The following is a 20,611-nucleotide window of genomic DNA, read 5'->3' as shown; positions in this document are numbered from 1 at the left end:
TACAGTCACTCTAGCCTGCTGGTGTCCTAATTGTGAGTCAGTCCTACAGTAAACTGTTAACATCATCCAAAACTGGGCCGCCAATCATTTCCCTCTTGTGCGGCTCGTTGCCATGTTTGTTAAACAGCGGCAACAATTAGTCGTAATTCTCTTTCTCAAGACCTCTGTGACATTTGTTAGCTTTGTAGTTTTGTTGGCTCATTGTGCTGCAACATGAATAGCAAAACACAACGATGACCTAGAGTATGAACTCCAAATTAATTTATCTAACTGTGACCAAATAGATGGAGCATTTTATTGATTTGTATACATAATGAGGCACCGACATGTCTCAGTAGAACAAAGTTGTAGAAGGGTGTAGTTACTACTTGAAGTAGTTTGAGAGTAGAATAGTCACAAGTTTACATCATGGTTGTGTTGCAGCTTTTAATTTCCTCTCATCCCTTTTTTTTTTTTTAAATCAGTAAAACATTGCTTTTTCATTTAAGTGAGATCTGTATGTTGCAGGTTTTTAATGCCAGTAATGAGGCATCTGTCTGATACCAGGTTGTACCTTCTTTGTTGGTGAGGTGGGAGTCGTCAGCTGGTTGGTTGGGCTAGTTGGAGATGAGACGGTGATGCTGGCTTGGGTGGGTGTTGTGCTGTTGCTCACTGACGCCGAAGGCTTGCTCTTATCTGGAGGGATTAGAAAGAAAAAAGGTGAGTTATTAAAAGGCAGGAAGCAATAAATATACTATATCAGCTGCTCCTTTTATCATTTTACCTGCTCAGTGGAGAACACATGCACTATATAGATTATTTTATGTATAGCATGGTGATTTTTGACCACTTAAAAAAAAAAAAGAAAAGAGGAATCAAATGCCTGTTGGTTAAATACTGACAGGCTGACACAAATTTGCCTCGTTCTGACCCCGCTGCAGTAAAAAAGAGACGACACTGACTGAATCAAACTTTAAGTGGATAATTGAAGTGGCAAATAGAAAAGACATTGACTTCAGACAAACACACTACCTGCTTCAGTCTCTGACTCTGAATCTTCCTCCTCCTCTTCCTCGCTGGAGCAACTCGATTCGTCCTTCTTTCCCTCCTCTTCTTCATCCACCTTCTCCGGTTCTAAGGTCTCGATGCGTGGAGCGCTCTTTTCTGGCTCCAGAAGCAGTGTTTCTTTACTGCAGCACACAGATTTAAACAGAAATACAACATCAGTATAGTTGGACAGTATTATGTGTATGAAATATTTTCAACTACAAGAGAGAAGACAAGTTAAAGACACTAAATATGTCAACCAAAGAGAAGTTGAATCAGTTATGCCTGTGCTAACGGCAGCTTTATGACATCCAAACACATTTTGTTTTTCCGTTGATTATTTTTCACCATCAAGCTATTTACCTCTTGAGTGGTTTTAGTGATTGGTTGTTGTCTCCTGTGGTTGTCGTTTCAATCAAAGGAGACTTCTTAACATCTTTCTTCTCGCTCATCAGCTGGAATAAAGAAAATGAAAATCAGCAATACTAAACGGAGCAAAAACAGTGAGACTCCCTTCATCTAGCCCGCACACACACACACACACACAAAATTTAATATTGTTAAAATTAGATTCACAAATTTACATTGTGGATTCTGCAATCAGCAGCCACACTGACTTACAAGATTTTGTTTCTTTTGTAGTTCTTCTAAGTATCCCAGAACATCTTCATCTGCTACATCAAAAGCTGTCTGGCCCTGAGGAAAAAGGCATAAAAGTTCTCAAAAATGTCACAATGAAAGTTAATTACACAATAGTAAAAGGGTTACAGATGCTCACCATTTTATTAATGAGGTCCATGTCACATAGGTGCTCCACCAGTATCCTACATGCCTCCTCTTTGCCCCAGTGTGATGCTGCATGTAGAGGAGTCCAGCCGTCATAGTCCTTAATATTTACATCATACCCTGCTTGGATTAAAAGCCTACACAATAATAGAGTAGGGGAGTGTGAGAGTAGGAGAAGGTGGGGGGGGGGGGGGGGGGGGAGGGAGGGGCAGGGCATAAAAATAGTTTTTGTTAGAATAAGCAAATCTGGTTTTCTCGGATTTGCTTCTGTAAACTAATCTTTAAAAAAGGTGCTGCCAGCGCCCAGGCTTTTCAGAAGTGCGTCAGTATTGTAACCCTAGGTCAGATTCGTGAGATACACAGTCCAACACCCCCCCTTCCTAAACACATGGTCGCATAATCTGAAAAATTAAAAAAAAAAAAAATCATCTCTAAGCATGAGCGGGAAGAGGTGGATGAATTTTAAAACCTTAATATTTTATTTCAGCCAGTAAATCTGCCAGGACAGGAAAAACATTTAGATCCCCGTCTTGTGTATGGGTAGTCGCACTAAACATTAGATCTCAGAGCTATCTATGGCAGTCGAGTGTGCTGGCTGCTTTCCCAGAACAGATGGACAGGCGGTTTGCGGTTCCTATCCTCGAGCAGTGTAGCTGTATTAACAGCCCGCAGATACAATGTTGGGACAATGCATTGACAAGACGCAGAGACCAAGATATGTTTGGCAATAGCAAAGAAAAAAAGACCTTGCTGACATGACTATTAACAGAAATCACATAATGTAACTTACTGGGAAAGCTTTGTTTAAAAACAAGCTACCGAAAACGTGTTTGCGATGACATTTGGTCCCAGTGGAAAAAAAAAAAAAAAAAAAAAAAAAAAAAGTGACGGATGCCAAAACAATCTTGACACTGAGGTTAATACCTGTGAAATCAAAACCACTGCTTACTTTAAAACCTCGACGTATCCCTTCGCGGCAGCTACGTGGAGAGCCGTTCCTCCAGACTTGGCGTGCCGGGTGTCTTGGATCTGGCCGCTGTTGAGCCACTGCCGGGCGTCCCTCAGCATGACCCGCTCCTCCTCTTTCCGGGCCGCCTCGATATCCACCCCTGGGGAGACGAGAAGAAGAAGAAGAGGACTGTTACTGTCAAAGTGGCGTCCGAGGATTACCTGCTACTTAGGAACAAGGCTGCCAGCTGTAACACTGAACTCGAGGGAACCGAGCAAAGAGAGTGAAGCACATTAAATCCAGATATCTATAATAAGTTACATTACATCCACTGTAAGGTATGTGAATGTTTGGAAAGCATTACATTAGTGTGCGACTATGGATTACAGTAAAATAATTCACACACATTGCTATAATAACGCTACAGTAATGACATCCATACACATCATTTTTATTCTGGCAACTCGTCTAAACACTGGAGGGTGTTGTCAAGCCCTCGTTCTGCTTGGATAAACACTTTTGTGCCAATATTCTGTCAATTTGACAAAGAAATCATGGCTGCAAACACACAGGCCTCAGCTGGTTAAGTGGGTCAATATGTCTGTCTGAGCTATACGCCGCGTGCAGAGGGCCTGTATTGTCTCGTTGACGCCTGGACGGAACACGAGACGCGCCGAAAACACGCTGTTGAATGAGTCGTCGACTTGTCAGCTGAGCGTTAACTGTGTTGAACGACATAAACAGTAATCCAAGGAGTGCTCTGGGGCGGGAGCCAAACATTCAGCTGATCTTATAGGTTTTTGTTTCTACTGCTCGAGGATACAGCATCACTCTTTTCCTGACACCCAAGAAAGCTTATGATTGCCTCCAGCTTTTAAACCCAATATAAAAAGATGACAAATGTTTGTTTTTTTTTGTGTAAGTTTGGCTTGAGAAAAGTCACACTTCACCCGGAGGTTTAGCCTCTGCTAGAGAGAAGAGGAACATTAAAGAACCTGAAGAACAAACCAAGTCATTTAGAAACCTGCTCATCTTCTTTCTGCTCTTATACATATTACATTTTTAGAAAATTACATACACAATCTACATGTCTTATTCATCAAAGTGAGAATCCATCTACTTTGTGACAAAACAGTCCCCTTGGTTCCCTTTTCCTCTAATTATCATTCGAGAGACTCCACACAGCTCTTCTTTTTCTGTGTTCCTACAGTCCCTAAATCTACTGCTAAGAAAGCCCAAGTTTAAAACTTTCTCTGACTGGAATAAAACATTTTCTCTAGAATAGATTTCATCCTTCCACCGGGTCAGAAATGCTATGTCTTCTCATTAAGTCTATAATAACACCTCTGCAATAATAATATTCATAATGATGTCTTATAACTTCATTATTCACATTAATAATCTATGTCTTTTATCTGACCCCCTCGAAAACAAGATAGTACATCTTTGGGTAGGGGGTTGCTCCTAATAAAGAAACTCAAATACGACACAGACGTAGACAAGTGTTTTTGTGAACAGGAATATTCTGGCTTGTATAAGGACTGGTCATGATGCTTATTAAGAGGATGAGTGAGCCGAGTGTGAGAGAGTGAAACTAAATGAGAAGAAGATGACTCAGCATCCGAGTTTAGCCTTGATTGGATTTCAAGTTTCATTTTTAACATTTTTAAATAGATTTGTTTAAAGAAGGCGACTGTGAAGATTTCTCACCAACCAGCAGCTAGTCAGTGAAGCAGTAAGTTTGCAATGCCCTGACCAAAGATTCTTACATTATATATTAAAGTTACAAAAAAAGAAATTGCAACACAAGTTTAATAATAACATACCGAGTCAAATGTAGATTAAAGACTAGTCAAATTATACTACAAATGTGTTAAACTCATTTTAAACCTGCTTAACATAGACATAGACATAGAGGGAATATTCATCACAGGAAATGTACTTCATCTAATTAGATCAAGGCACCACAGAGCTGACAGAGTCCCAAGTTGAGCTATTGAGATGTAAAAGCCCCACAATATGAGATATAAGAGAAAGTGCAACACATACTACATACATGTGCTAGGGTAGAAAATGGAGATAAACTTCATTAGGATGGTTAAGTTAATGTAGGGAATGGGAGCTGGCCAGGTAGGGCAGAGTCCCGTGATCTCTTGGGAAGTAGCCTACACTGTGTCTATAAAAAGCAGGCAGCCTAATGGTCTCTAAGTAGGACTACAGAGAGAGCCGAGCGGAGGAGCTGGCAGCATTTCAAAGTGGAGTTTTTAAAAAGAGAATGGTATCTTCTACCTGAACATGGAGAAGATAAAGAAAATCCAATACAGTTCTTGATGTTTTAGAAAAATCAAGAGAACCTGCAACATAAATAGTTTATTCTCCTGTCCCTTCAGCACCCAAACTAACAGGGACAGAGTGTGAGTTAGAGGCACTGGTGTGGTTGTCACCCTTCAGTCCATTACAAGGGACAGACACCAGTATTCATGAAGCAGCTGATGGAGGATGGAGGGACGGAGGGTGGGGTAGTGCGGGGGCTGCCTTGGTCACTTGACCTAGTCAGGGTCAAGGAGAGGATCTAGAGGTTGTCACTGCCAATGGGTTGAGGGGGGGGGAAACCACGGCAACTGGCGAACCAGTTTAACCCCATGACTGACTCTTTGAGAGGAGAAAATCACATTACAAACATACAGAAGTGTTACACAACAGCTCGTTGCATAATGCTGCCTGCTACCTCTAGCACAGAGAGCCGAGCTGTGGATTGTGTGCAGCAGCAGCTTTCCTGAGGCCAGACTCACTGCACAGCACAGCGAGTTATACTGTTTCTCAAAAGCACCTTCTTTTTTGGAAAGTCTACATTAATGAACATATACATAAATGAATAATCAAACTTAAACACATAAAGTTCTACATAATAAAGAGGAATTCTGTGAAGTCCACGATAAGCATGATAAATGCAGAAGCACATTTGACTTGGATTCTGTTAGTGATGGATGTTAGCGGCGCTAGCATGCAGGTGTTCCAACCCAAGCAGCACATCTGTCAGGCATTTGGCAAATCAAAGCTGACAGCAGCCGCTGGCCAAAATGCTTGAAAAGAAGAAAAAAAAAATCAGGTGGGTGCAACTCTCGCCATCATTACATAATACGTTCAAGGAGTGTAACATGTAAACAGCACTCTGGGTGTAGATACCACGTGCTTTCAAACTCTCAGACTGTCAAGTGTGACAGCTTACAGTCACCCGTCTTCTCAAAGTTTCTGAAGACATTTAAAGTATTTAAAAAGGTCTTTTTATATTGCTGTGAGTAGCTTTTATATCCTGTCTTGTTGCATTTTATGTTTTATGTAAAGCACTTTGAATTTCCTTGTTGTTGAAATATGCTACACCAACACATTAGTCTTCCTTTATCACACAATACGAACACTGTATATAAATGCAGTTCAAAGACATTACATGGAGACTACACATCCTCTGACACCATGGACAAGCTCATTATATATTTCTATTAGTGGTTTCTTTATAAAATAAGGTTTAAATGAGAAGAACATTTTTACTTTTAAAGTGTGAGGGTGTTAAGTTTACTTAAAGAAAGACAAAAAGGTGCCTCAGACACAACTCATCTGCCAGTGGCCTCTCACCATTAAGGGGGAGAGGGGCCTTTTCATCATCTCAAGAGAGCTCTGGCCAAAAATAGAAAGACCCGACTTTTTTCGGTTTCGAATCATCACATGAGAGCTCACAACGCAGCTGGATCGCTTTTCTATATTATGTAAGTTTTCCTCAAGCAAGCGAATGAGTGGAAAAAAAAAAAAAGAAAGAAAGCAGGTGACTGACACTCAGTAAGAACTCAGATCCTATTTGACAACAAACTCATACATGCATGGCATACACACAGGGCCCCTAATCCTTCTATTTTTATTAACACGGTTACCACATTGAGACATGATCTGATTAAACTGGATTGCACGCTAACAGTTGAGACATCTTCACACAACCCTCCCAAATATTATACACACAAATACATAATGCATCTGCTCCGGCTATCTCAGCTGTATTATCAGTGATTAAACTCACTCCAGACACATATACACTGTAGTAAATGACCATATAAAGGCATGTGTGACTGTGAGTGGTGGTAATGGCCATATATATTACAGTTTGTAGTACTTTACCTTGTCGGTTGATTTCATTTTGCAATAGCTCTTCCATCGCCTCTTCCTCAGCGATGTCAAGAGGCGTCTCACCCTCACTGTTCACAACTCCTACACTGGCACCCTGGCTAATAAGATACCTGCAACAACAAAAACAACACAAACATTTTAGGTTTGGAGCCAACAGGACATTTGTAGAATAACACAGTTGATTTTTTTTTAATTGAAGAGCCTGCAGTCAAATGTTAAAAATAGGATGTAAAGTCAACTGTAACTTCCTTTAACTGATGAAGAAACAATTGAAGGACAGGAGATGTGTAATGTTGCTTTTGGTTCGGTGCCAACGTTAGTTTCAGACAACACCACAGGCTGCATCTCCTGTTTTGCCAGTCGCATCTTCTGACACCTGAGGCCATATTACACGTCTTAAAATTGTTTCCGTCTTGAACTCGTATCAAATACTACGTGACTGGAGAAGAGGGCATGTTTATATACTTCATGTCAAAAAGGTAAACAACCATGATACATATTCAAATAAGCAAGATAGTCATGGCACCAGTGTAGAAACTCGAGGCACGCAAGTCACACAAAGTATTTAAATGGCCGAGGGTCCTACACAGGCTGAGCAAACACAGTGAACACGCCACACCTAAGAAATAAAGAAGAAAATGAGGCGTCTGTCTGAAGAGTGGTACGAATCCAGACAGGTGTGTGTTCCATAGATGTGTAGCAGGGTTTTACACTCAAGTACCGTCCAGCTCGTCTTGCATAACTGAAATTACAGCATTCATTGTTATCAATTGCCAAATATTTTGGTAGTAAAGGTCAGAGGAGCTGTACCATGCAGATTGTGTGCACACAAGATATGAAATGCTATGTGCACATTACATGAAAACACAGAGGACGCTTCAGGAAACTTGTCCAACTTGTCACTGTAACTTAAACTACTACTAAGGCTTTTAGCGTCTGACTATTATAATATAATAATTAATAATAATAATAAATAATATCTAAAATCTTAACTGTGAGAATGATTCATTATTTAACTTCTAACACTACAGTACATTAATAATGCTATTTTCTTCATCTAAATAATAGATTATGAGAATATGTTTCAAGCTAATAAAAACTACTAATACTAAGCATTTTTGGAGGGATTTTTTTTATACAACACATTCTGACATAATGCATTTTTAATTGATACCATTTGCTGTAGAATTTCTAATGTGCCTTGTCTGTCAGATTAGGGATTTAACTGTAATATTGTTTAGGCCTGCTGCACACAGAGCCAGTATCCAGTGGGGGAAACTCTCCTTCATAGTAGTGAGTGGTAGAAGTAGTAGATGAAGGAGAGGAAAGAAAACAGGAGATCTTTGTTTTTACAGATGATTTAGTCTAAATTAAATGAATAGTACAGCTCAGTCTTGCATGTACATCCCATCTGAAAGCAGGAGGGATCTGGAGCTAACCCATAAATCCCTCTAGAACCAAAACTTGACTAAAATAAGCATTAACACTGTATTCATGACTACCTAGTTGACTTTGTCGTGTCCTTCTTCTCCAAGTGTTTCCCCCCCAGCAGTGATTCAAGACCTTTTTTTAAACCATTCAACATCTTGACTTCAGCTGCTTCCAATTAAATCTGCGGTGAGACTCAGACCCTTCTCATTAGGCCGACAAACCACTTGAAACGCTTCTCGGTGCTCATGACTTCCCCCCCCTAAATGGCAGCTGACTTGTCTACAGTTACATTTCAAAGTTTTATATCCTCCTGATTGGACTTTCTATTCTGCCTATTTTGGGTCAGCTTTACTAGGTTTGATGGCTTTGTGGTCTGGAGCCCCGCAGTGGGACTCTTAACCGACCCTATCATTAGCTGGCTGTGGTGACATCGGGGGGCTTTAGAGATACCGGCCCCGATCCGCACTTCCCGTTACTGTGATGGCGGGATTAAAATGGGTCCGCTGAGAGCTCGCCACCCACATCAGGTTGCTGGGTTTCTCTTCATTACATGATGTCTCCATTAGTCATCCGTATCAGGCGAGCCACTTGACCTCTTCACTCATTATGTGACAACAAGAAACTTCTTGTTTTCTGCAATAGTAGCCGAGCACTGATGCTGCATTCATGAGACATACTGAACACAGACTGGCAGTGTCTGACGAGCTATCAACACTTTATCTTTGCATATATATATTTTAATACAGCAATTCAATAATATTCAATAGCAATTTTCCTGGCCGGTAGTTGTTGTTGTGTTTCGGGAAAACATCAATAGTGAGGACTAATGTGTAGCCAGGTTCCTGTAATGTAACACAGAAGTAAAAGCAGGTCACAGCACACTTCCAATATGCTGAACAATGAGTACAACTGAGCTCCTTCAACCCTCTTCAACCTGTTTAAATATCCTGTGATAACATCTCCCTGTGTTGTGTTTTGTGCACCTACGAACAGTCTTCTTTTCTGAAAAGGTACTCCAGATACAGAGGGAGAAGGAAAGGGAGAGGGTAACCCCTATCTCGTCATGTTATGGCTCGGACACGCAACATGTAAGCTGCTGCTGCTGCTCCTGTTGATATGTGACAAGAACTGTGCTCTACTTGAAATGATGAGTCCTGACATATTGACTCTGGCATGGAAGCTGAAACATCAACATGCATTTGTAGACAGATATAGAAAAGGATGAACAAAAGGTTGGGCTGGAATAATATGATTTGGTACACCGTGTCTGTTTTGTTCTTGTTTCTTTATTTTCTTGTGTTGCTTTGAATATTTTTGGCTTTGTTTTGATTATTAGAGTTTAAAAAAAAAAAAGGGGTAAGACAAGCAAAGTTCCTTATTTCATCCTAATGGTCATTTTGTTGTTCATCTACAGTTTGTTCTGGTTTCTATTTTATTTAGCTAAATTAATAAGGTAGAAATAAACTAAAACTAGAGTAAACATGCTGCAGTTAGTAGTTATTGTGGATGAGTTCATGGATTCACAGGAGATTGACCAGAATAACATGACAAAGAATAACAGATTATGTATTTGCAGTCATAGGAAGGGTGCTGCTTTGTGAAATATGTTATTGTTATTTTACTGTTTCATGATATGATGTTTTATAATCTTAACTGCTCTTTTTATGTTTTACTTCATGCTATGGAAAACACTTTATAATGTTGTTTTGATCAGTTATTATTGTTATACAACCATAAACTTGTCATAGAGGCCAAAATCCTCTTTTTACTGAGCTAAAAATATGATTGGAGCACTGCTGCGGGTCACACTGAGATGACATCAATCCGGTGGCAGCATTATAAAAAGACAGATAAGGTCCTCAGAAGGGTGACAGGACAGTACAGCACAGTCCTCAAATGGAAACCCTCTTAGTCATGATGTCACTTTGTACTTGACAATCCAAATTAAAATGTATATTACCCACATGAGTCATTAGAAGACCTCATCCTGACCCTGCTGCTCAGATGCTGCTTTACACAAACTTGAAACTGAAATGATCTGATGAGTTTCTTAGAAAACAGGATGTAAGAAATCAAACCTGATTAAAAAAACAGATATGACCGCTTCTTAAGAAACGGAATAAACCTGCTTTGTTAAAACATGGAAACACATATACTCACTCTGCTATGTCTAGGTATCCGCAGGAGGACGCGGCGTGGAGGGGGATCCAGCCCTCATTGTCAGGTTGGTTGATGCTGGCTCCGTGCTCCACCAGGAAAGTCACCATGTCAACATTGTCATCTATGCACGCCTGGGAGATGAAAGAGGGAGAGAAAGAGAGAGAGAGAGAGAAAGAGAGGGAACGGGTAAGGCCACTGAAAGGAGCAAAGGGGCACCAGCTGCCCAATGTGTGTGTCAATGTGTTTCTCTGTGTGCTTATTATGTCAGTGGGATGGCCTGCGCTATAGTTACAAACAGCTTGCATGGAAAGAGCATTACGCTGCCTCTGATAGATTGCCACGTGCTTTCTGAATTGTTGGGGAATTTTGGCAGCCGGAGGGGTTGCCGAAATGCCAGCACATAGCAGGGGTGCTTCAAATACCACGTAGCGGAGTACTGCTGATGGAGGCAGTGAGGTTGCTGTGCCTATATGCTGATACTTGATGCAAAAAAAAACCTTACAGACGTCATTTCAAAAAGATTATTTTTATTATCTTTCTTTTAAAAATAAAATTTGAAAACAAGCCAAATATTTTCTTCTAGACTTCAGCTGATAAATTGCTCGACTAACAGAAAGTGAATCGGCTGGCACATTTTGTACCCCTGTGTTTTGTCCTCATCAGTTAAATCGATCCTAATCATTAGAAAGTGTCGTTCTCTGGCGCTGCACATCAAAAACTAATCTTTCAAGTAGGCAAATGTTTAATGAGGGGGTAAGCTGGAGTTCCCTGAGAAGGATCTGAAGACAAAATAGGCCATATAAACACATGAGAAGACCTTAGATTCAAATTTAAAACTAGGCTTATAAGGGCGAGGGGGGTACTGTCAGTGGCATATGGTGCACAAGCCGATGAATAACGGTTCACTAGACAATCCTAAATGTAATTTGTATCTGGGTATCAGTCAGGGGGAAGTAAAGACACCTGAGGTCAGATAAGCAGATGCCCAACAAACACATCTATATATGCATGTCTGATGATGATAAAATGGGGGGAAAAAATAGACGTGTGTATGCAAAGCCCCCACACTGATCCTATCGCCGTTTAACAGACCTAAACATTTATGACTGATGACACAGTGAAAACAAAAGTGACACCCACAAAAAATAGGCTGCTGCTGCAAGTGATGAACATCTAGTTTAAGATCTTCTGACTCATAAAGTGAGGGAGTGTGTTGTGGTTTCACGGTGCAGAATTTGGCTGCTCGAAGATGCTGAACTGTGTACCAAGGGTGGGTTTCGGAAAGTCAGCTTCCCTGTACAGTCGAAAAAAAATGTTATTTAAACACTAGCTATTTTTAAAAATGTATCCTGTAAAGCAATCTAAATGTTGCTCCATCTGTTGAGAAACACTGCTAAACCACTAAGCCCCTGGAGGCAAACATGATCCTTGTATACTTCGAGGTAGTGGCATACATATTTATGCCATATGTCAAAGTGTGCAGAATATACTAGTAAGATATTTAAGATGGATAACTTGTTGGCTAAATAATGCTAAAAAAAAAAATGTGTGTACAAGTGACTCATGGCCTGGGGGGGAACGACAGCTTTGTTTGGCCGCAAGCCCCGAGAGGCTGAAAGCGGTCACCAAGGTCAAATTTCTCTGCGACGTTCAAAGCAGGGAGACGGATGAAAAGCAGCAGCGGAGAACCTGTAGTGCACTTCTTATTCAGGACACACGGAGGCTTTAGGATGAAGAAGTGACCTCACACACAAAAAAAACCCAACATATCTCCAGTATATCTGCAGCTATCCTACATGCACAGCAGATATAAATAGAGCTGCTGATTGATAGTCAATGTAGTAACAGATCAGCAGAGATCTTAAATGTCACAATATTAAAAACAAAACTTTTTAACCCAGCCAGTTAACCCCCCCCCCCCCATCCCTGAACATTGTGCCTGCACTGTCTGCCCTCTCTCTTTCTCCTGGGGTTGCTATGACAACCAGAGCGTTGACAAGGGAAACAGATACACACGCGCACACACACACACAGACACGAACACAGAGCGGCCTCACGTTCAGGGCACACGACTATCTGGCTGGAATCCTTGTCCAAATTTGGGCCGTTTACAACGCCGTACATGGACCGGGGCTGAAGAGCTCCTGAAAAGGCCTCATTGAGCTTATCTGACGGTGTGTGTGTGTGTGTGTGTGTTTGTATATGATGTGGTTTGGTTGTGTGTGTGTGTGTGGGTGCTTAGATGGAGTTTCTCCAGGTGCAGGTGGACCTTTTTTTTTTTAACAAGCTAGATCCAAATTTTGTTACGGGGCAGATGGAAAAGTGCTGACGTCTGCAGCTATTATCACTATCAGTGTCACTGGGTTTGCTAGCTGGAAGTCACCATCAAATGTAGATGATGAGGCTTCAATGTCTCAAAAACACGGCTTAAACTCTGCTCCTTAATTCAAGGAAACGCTTAATTTTTAATTTAATGTCAACAAAAGACAGAGCTGTGGTTCATGCTATTAAAATAAAGTATTAAAAGACTCAAGACTCTGACACCAAGACTATTTATTCACACTGTTAGAAAAAGCTTTAACTCTACTATCATGTCAGTATCACCTCCATGTTTTTTGTTATGAGGATACAGATGTATGGATACTTTTTTAATGCAATCACGCTCTTGTTTGTTACATTCGTGTGCCGCCATGTAGCCGTACCAGCTCAGAGCTTAAGACAACAAATGAAGCAACCAATGCAAAGCAAAGAAACCTTTTACACTTTCAAGCTGTGACCTTTTAAATCAAACAGAAAACAGAAAATAAAAAAATCTTCATACAGCTGCTACTTTTGTTTTAGGGGCATGAAAACGACAAGACGACGACAACAACTAGCAATTTCCTCTTATGCAGATGCAGATTTTATGTGTAGTTTTTAAATTTCCTGTTCAAATACAACTTTTAAACAAAGGATGCAAAGTGATGAACAAGTCAGCCTTGGCTTGGTGTATAAAAAGCACCTTCTTTAAATTATGAAAGCTTTAGAAAAATGACTGGAAAAAGAAAAAGAAAAAAAAAAAATCTAAAAACTGTCCTCCATACCCTCATCTAAATCCTCCCCCTCAGTCAGCCTCCACACACTTATTATCTTTTCAAAGTCCTCGCTCTCTCTCTCTTCTCTAAGAATGGAAACAAGCCCCTTAAGGCGAACACAGTAGTGCCGGTTGTGACCTCCCCTCCCCTCTGCTCCCCTCTGCTCCCCTCCCCTCCCCTCCCCTCCCCTGGTGCGTCACAGAGCCTTTCCTCCTTCGCTGGCTCCTCCCTGCAAGCTCTTACAACCCCAAAGGTAATCCCTTAATGGCTGTAATTGTCTGTGGCTGACAGGTGCCAGAGTTACGGCCTCTGCATCATCAAGAGTACGCTCAGTGTAGTGTGTGTGGCCAGAGGGAGACGAGAGAAAGCACAGTGGCATCCTCTAGCACTTTTTTTTTTCACTCTCAAGTATGGAGCCTCTATTACACCTCTGCTAGGGGGGGAAAGTACTCCTCCTAAACCATGTGGCACAAACATACTGGACGAAGCAGTAACTCATAAAAATCTATTAAGTCACAATGTTTGACATGTGACAGCCGGCAGAGTGAGTGAGTCAGACAGTGTAGAGTAGGAGGAGAGTCTGACTATTAATTAAAGTTATAATAAGCAACATTGTGGGCTTTAATCCTGTCTCACACACTATAAGATCAACCCACCACCACCCCCACCCAAAATTATGTATAGGAGCTGTGCTATGCTGAGGCTCACAGTGAAGCATTCAGACATGTAGTGAGTAAGTCAGTCACTCTAAAGTAGAGAAGCTGCCATTAAACCTGTTTAGCCAGTGTGTCTCAGAGAGAGAGAGAGAGAGAGAGAGAGAGAGAGAGAGAGAGAGAGAGAGAGAGAGAGAGAGAGAGAGAGAGAGAGAGAGGAGAGAGAGAGAGAGAGAGAGAGAGAGAGAGAGAGAGAGAGAGAGAGAGAGAGAGAGAGAGAGAGAGAGAGAGAGAGAGAGAGAGAGAGAGAGAGAGAGAGAGAGAGAGAGAGAGAGAGAGAGAGAGAGAGAGAGACTTCAGGCCCTGTCAAGCACAAAGGCAGTAAGATGGATGGCTCTACATAATAAAACAGAAGAGGTGAACAAAAGATGAAACAAACCGAGCGATGGTTTAACCACGAGATACATAAAACCCTAATCGTCAACTAAGCTCAAATTTAATGTCATACAAGTAGACATAATAGACTTGATGATGTACCAAAATGCACTACTTTTTAAAAACAATTCAGGCTGATTCTTTATCTTTATAATGATGATGATACATTTAGAGCGTTACAGGATTAGTATTTGGTCCAGACTGTATTAAGACCGCTAAAAGACGAGAGCTTTAAAAAGCAGAGGGACTCATTCAATGTTTCCAGGAAGGACTTCAGGGTGAATCCTTGCTGCCATTAAAAGGTCTCCTCTAATGGAAACCAATGCTTCTGGGAAGTTGACATAACAGCAGGAAAATAAATAAATAAATAAATAAAAAATCAAGTGCTAACCTAATCAATGGACACAGGATGCTCTATTTGATGGGTCGATAGAGTTTAATGTACATTGTGTAGCCGGCTTCTGAAAATAGCCGTTTATCCATTAGGATTTGAGGAGTGTGAGCAGGAAAAAAAAAAAAAAAAAAAACTCCACTAATCTTTAATAAGAAATTAATTCATGATGAAAAGTGTGAGCTGTGGTCAATGGGAGTCAAAAGTCCAATCTGATGTAATTCTATAATCCACAGAAAGCATCATTAAAACATTTGCAGGGGCCAGTAAGAGTTCATGGAGGATAAATTGATTGGCCAAACAGAGTCATAGGTTAGACCCTTTAAACACTGGTTTTCATCCATCATAAATCACATATATTAGCAGTAATTGGGGAAAAAAAAGTCCCCAAAAAAAAGCCAAAACAGGATGAAACACACTTATTTTATTTATTTATTTTTCTCAAGTCGATTTCAACTGCTCACTGTTTTAATTACAGCTAAATGTGGCAGTAAGGGAGACGCTACGAGCAGCTATTAAGGGAGCTTGTTGTGCTAATATAGTGAGCATCTATGAGCTAACTCAAAATGAACATTCACTGTATGTAATAATTGAGTTTATTTAGCTATGTATCTCAAAATAAGTAGATTAGTTGAAGATTTAAGGCTCGAGGGATGAACGATGCCACCAGTTTACTTTCATTGAGTTCATTATCGAGGTCATCCATATTCATTCTGCTCTCTTCTCCCTCTGTACTCACAAAATATGGAGAAAACCCCTCATGTGTCTTTCATATTTTGCCTATTTGTGTGCTATAACAACATTACGTATCCATAACTAAAGAAAAACAAATCTAAAAGGGAGCTTGACTGTTTTACATACTGTGAATACAATGAATGTTTCAGTGAATTAATAAATCACTCATATTATGGGAACATCTTATTTTTTTGGGGTTGCCACGCCAGTAAAAATATACAAGGGGTGCAAGAGAGGGTTTAAGAAATGTTGGCCGTGTTCCACTAATATCCAATATCATCTAATGGGGACCCAAATTCAATTTTTACAGCAGGTGAATCATGTCACGTTTAACAGAGCTATGGAGCAGAGACATAACACCACAGGCGATATAATACTTATATTGTAGAACTCCTCTAATGGTTCATGATGTTATGACAGAGCCCATTTCATCCATGTAGGACCTCCGCCCACTTCTATTAAAATTCATGGGACCTTGCAAAACCCTATAGCTCTAATCTACTAGTAGAGTTATAGGATTTTGGCTAAACTGCTTAATGATGAAATTAATTATGACTACACTCTCTTATGTATTAATTGTAGGTATGTTGTAAACCATTCTGCAATAATCCTCCCAAACATGTTTCAGGTGGGAGTTGATTTGTTTTCTAAAGCTACCAGTTGATGATGTTAGATATTAGATCAGAAAAACATAAAGTATTTTGAGCTAACGAACAATGATCCACATTTTATCCAGACACAGGAAACATCATCTACTATGCAACAAACTTAAATACGTATGAAATAAAAACCACTGAATATAATATTACAACCAGCGAAAAGTACCAAAAAAAAGCTGATGATTAAATGATAAAGGAGTGATGTAACATTGATAATATATCTGCAATGAATATAATAATGTTAATAAAATAGTTTCGAGGAAATTAAATCAACCTTTCTTGAGAAAATATACAGTCAAGATATGTAAATTAAAAAGTGGAGTGAGTTTTCAGCTCTGTGGCACTCACTTTTTATGTAGGAGCAAATAACTATCTATCTATAATAATACACAAAATCTAAATTTGGTTGCAAGAAAGTAAAGCTAGTGAAGATTTTACATTTATTAGATTTTTTTGTTGTAAATGATCCTTCAGGTTTCTTTGATGTTCAGTATAAATTTCAGCCCAATACAGTGAAAAATAAGCAATTGCTGAGGCTGAGAACATGCAAATGATTACGTTTAGGGCCAAACTAAAAAAGGATTTGGAGTAGAGCTTCAGCATTTTGCAAGGTCCTTTGAGTTTTTACATGATTTTGTTTTCAATAAAATCCACGACATGCACTGGGAGAAGTTCCTAAATCTGGGCGAGTTGACATAAACATCAGCTCTAACTCACTAAATGTGTTAGTATTCATGAGCTGCTGCGCTCTGATTGGAGCAAATTAAAAAGAAAGATCAGACATAAATCAAACTGGAAGATCAAACAGCCACAAATGTCACTTTATGTAATAGGAGGAAGAAAGAGGCTCAGTCCCCTTTAGTCAGTCAAAGAAACATGACACACACAAACACACACACACACACACACACACAACAAACAAAACATAACAATGACAACACGCCATTAAAACTGGCCTTACTGGATAAATACCAGTTTTATGAGCTGGACATATGCAAACACTTTTTCAGTACTGACATGTCAGTTTTGAGACAAGCTTTCAGAAGAGGAGAGCTACAACTAACTCCTGACATAGAAAAGTAAGAGAATCACGCAATTAAATCCACCTGCATGTGGCTGATTACAGGTAATATCAACAGATTAACTCTTTAAACCCTTTCCAAAAACCAGTAGGGACAAATATGGAGAAGATTAAGATAGAACAAAGCAGTGTCTATCAATATAGATCTCTCTAATCCTGAAATAATATAGAGGAATTCAAAGCCCTGCTCCCTACTAGTCTAGCACCACACACAAGACGGACTTAACTATTCTCGACAAAAAAAAAAAATGCACCCGTGACGTGCTCCTAAGAAAGGAGGCCGGTCTGTTGCCACGACAACAAAGCCAAAAAGAGAACATGGGTTCAGGCCTTGTCAAGCTTTTGTAAGAAACATAAATAAATAGAGAAAAGACTTCATTTTAAAGCACACGGGGGTTGCTCGGATAGCCCCCGAAGGCAACGTTTTAAAAGCAAAACCACTGTGAGACAACATCGCCAAAAAAAAAAAAGAAGAAAAAACCCTCACGTTGAAAGGAGCATCTTGAGGTGCCATCTTTCTTTCTTTTTTTTAACCTCTCACAGGCCATGACTGTTATTGGAAAGGTTCTCATGACCTTTTATGGCCAAAAAAACATAGATGTCTAATAGACTCAACTATTTGGGCGCCACGTCTACTTATTATAGTCTCTAATTTGTAATAGGGTCAATGACAGTGTCAATTGGTGTAACCAGTATTATCTGATTATATACAGGTGAATAAATGTGAACTAAAATGTGGAATATGTTTATGACTGAATAATGAAGTAATTATTTGTATAAAGCACACTTAAATACACTGTAGGTGGATAAAATACTTATTTATCATTATTTTGTGGTTACACCATTTGACATTTTCAGGAGCATTCAGTTTTACTTTACAAATGGTGCAAATGTCATTTCAAATTATATGAAACCAACAAAAATACAAAATGTACATTTGACCAAACCTGAAGCTGCTTTTAAACCATTTCTGAATTGCTCATTTTGCCAACTCTTATTTGTCACTGACCTAATAACGTTCAGAATAGATCGGAGTTAACATGAAGACATACAAGATCTAGTCACGTGATTCACTTTTCAACTAGCATGACAAGACTTTAAGAAACAATATTTAATTAAATAAGCAAAATAGAGGGACGCCTACAAGATGATACAGCTACCAGACTTCAAAACCACTATACAGGTGTAGTTCAGGTGATGTAAATGATCATCACGATTAATTCTCCTCAGATAACAATTAGTTAAAGGTGCTGTCTCCTGCTACAGTAAAGCGCTATAGCTAGCTACTGTATGTGTACAAAAAGCCTAAAGTTTACTATCTAGTGGGCCATCGTACAGAGAGCCCCAAGCTTAATTTAGCAGCACTCCACATGAAGCGGACCCTTGAAGAAGACCCCTCCCCTCCTTGACTTGCTTCAGTAGCACCCCTCGGATGGCCGGCTTAAAGCTGCTCTTGTGGCTGCTGCACATTTTACTGCTGAGAGCAGCGGGGTGGGGGTGAGGCGGGGGTGACGGGTGGGTGGACGGGACTCAGAGGCACAAGCAGCCAGCTAAGCCCATTGTGCTGTGCTGCTATTCTACATTCAATGACGGTGTAAATGGTGCATGCCCACGACAACACCCATCAGTGACAGCAGTGTGTCTGGGTGGGAAGGGATGTCATAAGACCCGTCAGTCTGTACCTCCAAACTGTCAATTAAATACAACAATAGCTCATTATTTGCTCAAGTTACTCAATTTAGCTGCTGCAAAGTATCTTTATGAACAATTAATTGAGTCATACCTTTATTTATATGCGGGGGAAACTCACCACTGTTGCCATAAAGAGCTTAAAAATGCATCATACAAACAATAAATAGCAAATAAAATGCTTTTTAACAAATGTAGCGACCTACTTACACCTATTACACCCTTCTCTGTGTTTAAAATGTATCTTCAAAGAAACATATTTCCAGTTTAAGCCTCCGAGCCAATATTTTAATAATGTGGAGTTATCGTCTGCCAAATGTTGATGCAATGAGAGCATATTTTGACTACATAATCAATGTGCTGTATTTCAGACGGCAGCCACATTAAAAAAGAGGATCTAACACAGAAAACACATCACATTTAAAAGTGTCAGAAATCAGTGAATTTAGCTGCTGCAAAGTAGTTTTATGAATATTAATTGTGGGGGAACTTACCACAGCTGCCATAAACGGACTTAGACATCCAAATAAAATGTTTTAACAAATGCTGGAACCTACTGTTACCTGTTTCACCTTTATCTGTGTTAATATTTATCTTCAAATCAGCATATTTCCAGGTTTAGCCTCCAAGCCAATATTGTAACAATGTTGATGCAATGAGAGCATATTTTGACTACATAATCAATGTGCTGTATTTCAGATGGCGGCCACATTAATAGAGGATCTAACACAAAAACACATCACAGTTAAAAATGTCAGGAGACGAGCCTGTCCAAAACTGCTAAATCAAAAGGTGATGTTATTAAATTGCTCAGCACACATTAGTCATCAGACGTCTGACAAACAGTCAAAACAACTAAAAATATTCAGCTTGTTATCATGTGTAACAAAAGAAACGCAGCAAATCCTCGTTGTTCAGAAGGAAAGAACCAAAAGATGTTGCCAGAAAAATGACTTAAAAAGATTAAACTATAAAAACTTCTTCATTAGTTATATATCCATCAATTTATTGACTAATCATTAATAAAACTTCATCAGTATCATCGTCATATTTATCCACTCATTAATCAAGCTGCTCACTACTTGACCAACTGTGACCATACAGTTTATTTACATATTTAAAAACAGGTTGTGTATTATACTTGTGCTGAGGAACACGTGTCTGGCACTATTAAGTGTTGGCACACACAATAAAACCTTGGCAGCATCACTGTAAGCGACAGTACAACATCAACAAACTGACCTTCACCATCAGATGAATGAGTGATTCTACATTACTGCACACTGTGTTGCCCTGAGCTTCATTTTCACTTTATTATTCATTATAGTTCTCCGAAGTATATATTTTCACCTTTTTCCCCCATTGT

General features: G+C 39.7%; 1 protein-coding gene across 3 annotated transcripts in view; it reads right to left on the bottom strand.

Moving 5' to 3' along the window:
- The window catches only part of ppp1r12a (protein phosphatase 1, regulatory subunit 12A), a 52,910-nt gene that overhangs the window by 17,818 nt on the left and 14,481 nt on the right, over positions 1-20,611 (bottom strand). For all 3 annotated transcript variants that reach the window (XM_053313758.1, XM_053313759.1, XM_053313760.1), the window contains exons 2-9: positions 10,529-10,659; positions 6,929-7,047; positions 2,762-2,921; positions 1,805-1,949; positions 1,648-1,722; positions 1,390-1,481; positions 1,012-1,169; positions 554-675 (exon numbers count right to left, since the gene is read on the bottom strand). In XM_053313758.1, the coding sequence (XP_053169733.1) occupies positions 554-675; positions 1,012-1,169; positions 1,390-1,481; positions 1,648-1,722; positions 1,805-1,949; positions 2,762-2,921; positions 6,929-7,047; positions 10,529-10,659 (1,002 nt within the window). The remainder of the gene's footprint in view (positions 1-553; positions 676-1,011; positions 1,170-1,389; positions 1,482-1,647; positions 1,723-1,804; positions 1,950-2,761; positions 2,922-6,928; positions 7,048-10,528; positions 10,660-20,611) is intronic.

Source organism: Scomber japonicus, chromosome 23 (genome assembly GCF_027409825.1).
Source record: "Scomber japonicus isolate fScoJap1 chromosome 23, fScoJap1.pri, whole genome shotgun sequence".
NCBI lineage: Eukaryota > Metazoa > Chordata > Actinopteri > Scombriformes > Scombridae > Scomber > Scomber japonicus.
Note: the sequence above shows the minus strand (reverse complement) of the source record. Positions and strands in the feature narration are given on the sequence as shown.